The sequence below is a fragment of the Drosophila miranda genome (assembly GCF_003369915.1).
Source record: "Drosophila miranda strain MSH22 chromosome Y unlocalized genomic scaffold, D.miranda_PacBio2.1 Contig_Y2_pilon, whole genome shotgun sequence".
Classification (NCBI taxonomy): Eukaryota; Metazoa; Arthropoda; class Insecta; order Diptera; family Drosophilidae; genus Drosophila; species Drosophila miranda.
The window spans coordinates 4,612,429-4,620,162 of record NW_022881614.1 but is presented as its reverse complement, the minus strand read 5'-3'; the positions used below and the strand labels follow the sequence as shown (position 1 = coordinate 4,620,162).

The following is a 7,734-nucleotide window of genomic DNA, read 5'->3' as shown; positions in this document are numbered from 1 at the left end:
CCGTGTGGTGAGCGGGCAGTAGAATACCACCACAGCATGTCACAGCTTGTCGTATGAGGCGACTAAGAAGACACGGGGATGTTCTGCTCCCTCTAAAGAGCACTAAGCAACTCGTAACCGCCGGCACATGCCAGGTATCCCCCGGATAGGTCTAACACACTTGTGAAACACCTAGCTAATACGAGAAGGCGACTAAGACGGAGACCAGATTGCTGAATCTGGATCAGATCGGATCATTTTTGTAGCCAAAAGCAAGAAATCAATTTGCAGTGGCTACGCAGCGCCCGACGTCACGCTCAGACTGATTTTCTGTCTCTCTCGCACGCACTCTTTGTCGTGTCGTTTAATATTAGCTGCGTCTGCCGGAGGAGAGCCATACTGACTTAGTATCGGGTATTACTGTAGAGTTGCGGTGTCCGCAGCAACTCACAACGTTCCCCCTCGTTTTTTATACCCGATACTCAAAATGAGTATTGGGGTATATTAGATTTGTGGTGAAAATGGATGTGTGTAACGTCCAGAAGGAATCGTTTCCGACCCCATAAAGTATATATATTCTTGATCAGCATCAATAGCCGAGTCGATTGAGCCCTGTCTTTCTGTCCGTCTGTCCGTCCGTCCGTCCGTCCGTCCGTTCGTCCGTCCGTCCCCTTCAGCGCCTAGTGCTCAAAGACTATAAGAGCTAGAGCAACGATGTTTTGGATCCAGACTTCTGTGATATGTCACTGCTACAAAAATATTTCAAAACTTTGCCCCGCCCACTTCCGCCCCCACAAAGGGCGAAAATCTGTGGAATCCACAATTTCGACGAAACGAGAAAACTAAAAACGCAGAATCGTAGAAGATGACTATATCTTCTAGAGTGCAAAATCTGAACCATATCGTATAATTGTTATAGCCAGAATCAAGAAAACAATTTCATTTTTTCTCGCCCTGTCTCTCTCTAACACACACGTAGCATAGCCGGCTTTGCTTAGAGTAAAACATTAGCGCCTAGATCTCAGAGACTATAAAAGCTAGAGCAACCAAATTTGGTATCCACACTCCTAATATATCGGACCGAGACGAGTTTGTTTCAAAATTTCGCCACACCCCCTTCCGCCCCCGCAAAGGACGAAAATCTGGGGATATTCACAAATCTCAAAGACTATTAACGCTAGAGTAACCAAATTTAGTATCCGCACTCCTGTTAGATCTCACTATAAAACGTATATCTCAAAATTTCGACCCACCCCCTTCCGCCCCCACAAAGGACGAAAATCTGTTGCATCCACAATATTGAGGATACGAGAAAACTAAAAACGCAGAATCATAGATAATGATCATATATATCAGATTGCTGAATCTGGATCAGATCAGATCATTTTTATAGCCAAAAGGAACAAATCAATTTGCACTGGCTACGCAGCGCCCGACGTCACGCTCAGACTGATTTTCTGTCTCTCTCGCACGCACTCCTTGTCGTGTCGTTTAATATTAGTGGCGTCTGCCGGAGGAGAGCCATACTGACTTAGTATCGGGTATAACTGTAGAGTTGCGGTCTCCGCAGCAACTCACAACGTTCCCCCTCGTTTTCGTTTCGGTTTCGGGTTGAATTTCTGTGTGAAGGTCGCTGCTTCGATGTAACTCAAATTGCCAGAAATCTTGTAATTGGACGAATAATCGCCCTGACAGATTGTGGAGAGGGGGTTGGGGGGATGGAATAATTCAATTGTGGGGATGAAGGAGGAAGGACACTGCGATACACAGTCAAAGGTCAGTCGTTTGGGATACACCAATGAAAGCTCTCATATGTCATATCATATACCCCAGGGAGAGGTCTCTCCATAGACCTATATTTTCTAAAAAAAAAAAATTAAGAATCGGCTCTAGAACAGAACATACACAGTGTAAGTGTAAAGCAATTAAATGCTTATTAAAACAAAACCAATTTCCTAATTACACATCACACAATTTATGGAAACATTACATCAATAAGGCACGCCCACAGCCTTTATAAGGAGAGAAAGAGAGAGAGAATGGAATGCTTCGAGTACTGTTTGTTAGTACTGTTTGCACTCCCTAGAAATTGGATAAACCTCAAAAGTTCCGAAATTGTTTATTAACTATTTATGGAAACAAGAAGGGCAGCAAAAGCAGGCCCCCGACTAATTACCAATCTGATTAAATTGAATTAACTTGGCCAGACACACACGCACACACACACAAACAAGCCCATAAACCACACATGTATACATGTAGTAACAGCCAACTAGTTCCGCACTGGTGCCGCACTAGCTACCATTCTCACCTCCCTGGTTCCAGATCGATTACCCGCAATGTATTTCAGCGGAGAATTTAACACATGCATGTCCTAGGGCGGAACCACCCCTGGTTCCCGCTCGATTACCCTTCGATTACCCGTAGCTAGCTCTGACCTAGTTACCAGTAACTAGTTCCGAACTGACTATTGGTAGTAGTCAATCTGGCAGTCTGGAATAATACAAAAATAACGAGGGGGAACGTTGTGAGTTGCTGCGGAGACCGCAACTCTACAGTTATACCCGATACTAAGTCAGTATGGCTCCCCTCCGGCAGACGCCACTAATATTAAACGACACGACAAGGAGTGCGTGCGAGAGAGACAGAAAATCAGTCTGATCGTGACGTCGGGCGCTGCGTAGCCAGTGCAAATTGATTTGTTCCTTTTGGCTATAAAAATGATCTGATCTGATCCAGATTCAGCAATCTAATATATATAATCATTATCTATGATTCTGCGTTTTTAGTTTTCTCGTATCTTCAATATTGTGGATGCAACAGATTTTCGTCCTTTGTGGGGGCGGAAGGGGGTGGGGCGAAATTTTGAGATATACGTTTTATAGTGAGATCTAACAGGAGTGCGGATACCAAATTTGGTTACTCTAGCCTTAATAGTCTCTGAGATTTGTGAATATCCCCAAATTTTAATCCTTTGCGGGGGCGGAAGGGGGTGTGGCGAAATTTTGAAACAAACTCGTCTCGGTCCGATATATTAGGAGTGTGGATACCAAATTTGGTTGCTCTAGCTTTTATAGTCTCTGAGATCTAGGCGCTAATGTTTTACTCTAAGCAAAGCCGGCTATGCTACGTGTGTGTTAGAGAGAGACAGGGCGAGAAAAAATGAAATTGTTTTCTTGATTCTGGCTATAATAATTATACGATCTGGTTCAGATTTTGCACTCTAGAAGATATAGTCATCTTCTACGATTCTGCGTTTTTAGTTTTCTCGTATCGTCGAAATTGTGGATGCCACAGATTTTCGCCCTTTGTGGGGGCGGAAGTGGGCGGGGCAAAGTTTTGAAATATTCTTGTAGCAGTGACATATCACAGAATTCTGGATCCAAAACATCGTTGCGCTCGCTCTTATAGTCTTTGAGCACTAGGCGCTGAAGGGGACGGACAGACGGACAGACGGACGGACGGACAGACGGACAGACGGACAGACAGACATGGCTCAATCGACTCTGCTATTGATGCTGATCAAGAATATATATACTTTATGGGGTCGGAAACGATTCCTTTTGGACGTTACACACATCCACTTTTACCACAAATCTAATATACCCCAATACTCTTTTTGAGTATCGGGTATAAAAACACAATGTCTTTCATTATAACGAATAATTTTTAATTATATGATGCTTAGCCTACTCCTGGTTTTTGGCAAGACACTTCTTCTTAAACACCCTTTTCTTCATCCTTTGCATTGCCTTCCGCACAGTGTTTTCGGGGGGCTCATCGCCAGGCGGAATACATTCTGTAATTAATATTTGTTTTAATTTATATGAAAAATTTTTAAATCTCTAGAAGTGTAAATGGTATTTTACCTAGCAAAGCTGCAAAAAATTCTTTGTGGGTCCTAAGGGCCTTCTTCCCTTGGACCCCATCGACGTTATAGGCTAGAACAATTTCCTCACTCAAAATAAAGTTTAAGCCGCTCAAAACGCCAGCTGGCTGGAGAATCGATTTCATTGCTGTTATCTGTTATCTTTCCTGCACAACGCTTACTTTGCAATGTTAGCTTCCCTTTCACTCTTACGGAGTCTACGCAAATGCCTTTTGGTCATCATTTTATTTGAAATATATAATATGTATATATTTGCACGTACCTGTTTATATTAATTTGATTTATTTATTAATTCTTTTCCACTTTTTTAATAAATGTTTACACAAAAGACTCTTCCAGCGATTAGATGTTGTACAGAAGTGAACAAAATCAACGCATAAAGCAAACGAGAAAACAAATGCATTTTGTTTGTGTAAATTCTTGTCTCTTTCATTCCACGAGCGCAACTACAGTAAAATATCACGATTAACTTACCATTTCGGTGCTTATTGCATGTCGTGGCTCGGGAAAAACTAGCTGAGTGGGCACTTTAACTCCACGGAATTTCGGTTATTTGCCGCCTTCAAAAACAAACCGAAGGCGGCTTCGTTTTTCGGTTCTTTTTCGACTGGTCCGCGTTCGCTTCCCGCGTAACTAGTTGCAGAACTAGTACATTGTAGTCGACGAAGACCTGGTCCGCGTTCGCTTCCCGCGTAACTAGTTGCGTAGCTAGTTACGCGGTAAACAGCGCATAACTAGTTCGAGAGGGGTCTTCTGGCAAAACAGAAGATTGATACAAAGGGAAAACCCTGCATTTTGGATACAAATTTTGCAATTTTTAAATTACTTAAAGGCAAAAAATTCCCACAAAATTAACAGAAATTCAATTGGCAAGTATTGTTCGGGAAAATAGGTTAAATTATGTGCTAAGCAAGTTCTAGGTAAATCCTGGGATACTTTCCTCGAGGAAATCATATTTTATGATTATATAAGGTATCAATCAGTCGCCACAAACACGTGGCGGCCCTGTTGGCCTGTTAGTGCCTATTAATTAATGATGAAACACACACACAAACACTTTTCAGGCCAGGGAGATGTCAAGCGGAAGCACAGCTTCCTGCGACGGAGATACAGAGGGGCCCCCAAGGCTAAAGGACAACCACATGAGAGAGAGAGAGAGAGAGAGAGAGAGAGAGAGAGTACACCCAGACACCCACTAAAACCCATCCACTGGGCATTGGGGGGTGGGGGTGGGAGTAGCCAAAACAAAGGCTATCTCCTCTCTGACAACTTTCGCACGTCGCTGAACTTTGGCCCCGCCATTGTTTGGCATCGAATATCTCTCTAGTATATATGTATGTGTATATTTATGTCTGTAAATGGTAGCCTTTTAATTAACACACAAGCAAGCAGACAACGAGTGTGTCTAGACAAGACGATACCCTCTAAATACCCTCTGCGGCAGCTCTCTGGAGACCTTTTAACCTGGAGTTTCCTGTGGGAAATGGAATCCACCCGTCTATTCAGTTTCTTAACAATCTCTTGGGTCTTGGGTCTCCCAAATCAATGGAAGTAATGCCCATACCCGTACTGCTTGCATCCTTTGCTTTTCCATTCAGATCTGTGTTGTACTATTGAAAAAAAAAAAAAACACACACAAATGAAATGTGTTTTGTGTTTTTCCTTTTTCCTGCATGCAGTTTTCGTGAAAAGTTTCGCAAATCCTGCACTTTAACCCCGAAAAGCGGATTAAAAGCGTGCGTATGGAGTGGTGGGGAGTGCTAATGCCTTTCACGGATACGCTTTGCATTCGAGCCGCCATTTTGTATTGACCTTGAATGGGGCATAAACGGAAGGCAGCCCGGCGGTGGGGTGCTGCGGGCTGCCTTATGGAGTGGCAGGGCAGTGCTGCGAGTGCTGCTGATTGAAAGTCAATGCAGCGCAAAGGGATTGATGGGATTCCTGATGATGATTTCATGTACAGTCTCGCCATTAGCTTGCATCATTTTTGCAGTTCGTCAGCGGCTGATGGCTGATGCCTGATGGCTGATGGCCTTAAATTTTTGATTGAAACGGATGCGGAAATAAAGGTCACGGGTCATATAGTACCTATGAATCCGTTAATCCACAGGCCCACCATGGAGGTTGTAAGGCTATCGTTTTTATAGTCGATATTCTCTCCTTCTCCAAAATTATTGATCCCTCGAAGGAACGCTATTTTCTGTGGCTATTTTTTTGTTAGATTTAACTCAAATTTTTTATATTAATTATTAATTAATTAATATTAATAAACTTAATTTTTCTGATTTGATTTTTTGAATAAAATTTATAAATTTCCACAAATTGTTTGTTTTTAAAAATTGAGCGATTTTTAATTTTAATCGTGTACAAAAAAAAATCCTCGATGGAGCGGGAAGTTTTGGCATTGGGACATATTTCTTTTTTAATAGATTTAAGATTTTTTTTTTCGCCTAAAAAAGTTTTACTCTAAGAAATATAATAATGTACCCGATATTCCATCCATAGTGCAGTTTATACGAAAGAGGGAGGGGCCAACAATCGCATGTTTTTGAGTGGATTTTTGTTCGATTTTTGTTTAGGCCTAACTCCAACAAATTCAATTTGAAAAAAAAGACAAGCAGTATTTTTGGCATAGTTTTGAGCCATCAGCCAATGACCACCCCGGCTCCGATTTTAAACTGGCCCGTTTTGTGCTGCATGCAACCAGAGAGCAGAAACGTGAAGGGGGAGTGCTGCAGCCGCTTCTCGAGCTCCCCGCAGACGCGCCAGCTGGTGTCGAGGCTGGCGCGGAACTGAACGTCCCCCTTTTGTATCTTCGACTGATAGGAGATCGTTGCCACCGAGGCCATCGTGCGCAGACAGGTCTCCACCTCGAGTCCGATCTGCAGCTGTTCGCTGCACTTCCGATAGTGCCCCAGATGGATGCCCGGCGGCCCGATTTTGGCGCAAGACATCGACAGGCCGTTGTCGTAGCGTCCCACCAGCGAGACGATGGCGTTCTGGCCGCCCGGCACATTGTAGCCGCACTGGTAGGCCAACTCCGAGCCGACGGCCCAGCGGGGGGCCACGGACTGGAGGAGGCTGGCCACGATCATGCCGCAGCGAGTGGCGAGTCCGGGCGAGGCCATAGTCAGCGAGAGCGTGCAGTCGCCGCCGCGGTAGTCGGCCGTCGCCTGGTTGGGCGTGTTCTGGACGCCCGGCTGGAACTCGGCGCCGATCTTGCACCGCAATCGCTTCGAGACCTGATGGATGACGTTGCAGTTGAGATTGCCCTGTCCGTCGAGGTCGGCCAACAGCACGGGGTACGCTTCGGTGGCGGTGTGCTTCTGGGTGCCCGCGTAGATGCTCTGGAAGTGGTAGCTGGGCGACGTGTTGTTTATGTGGAGCGTGTGCGACATCTGAAAGTGGTTGCTCAGCGCCTTGTTCAGCATTATCTTGGCGCCCTCGAAGCAGTTCGGCTGTGTCTCGCGCACCTTGTTGAACAGCTCCTCCACCGTACCGGGATTCTCCAAGGACTCGGGCTTCGGCGGGGTCGGCTTCTGCCAGGACTGGTACGATGAAGGAGGAGGAGGCGGCGGCGGCAGCGGTGGCGGATGGCGACCACTCGATGCAAACACCATCTCGGATCAAAATATAACGTTCAAAAATAAATTTTTACAAGTTTGTAAAAAATATTTTGTACAGGACTTTCCAGAGACTTGTCCACACTGAGACGAAAAAATGTTTTGAATGGAAGGCAAATGAAAATTGACAACAAGAAACACACATCGCATTTTGCAGCACTGAAAATAGTGTCAATAAGTGTTTGACAATGCTCTTTGAAGCGTTGGCAGACGGAATTTACGTTTTAAATGCCAGAAAACTCT

General features: G+C 44.5%; 1 protein-coding gene across 1 annotated transcript; it reads right to left on the bottom strand.

The window, feature by feature from the left end:
• Window positions 1–6,513: 6,513 nt before the first annotated feature.
• On the bottom strand, window positions 6,514–7,488 carry LOC117192932 (mitochondrial import receptor subunit TOM40 homolog 1-like). Its single transcript, XM_033397662.1, has one exon. The coding sequence runs from the start codon at window positions 7,486–7,488 to the stop codon at window positions 6,514–6,516; it is 975 nt and encodes a 324-aa protein (XP_033253553.1).
• Between the last annotated feature and the right edge of the window lie 246 nt (window positions 7,489–7,734).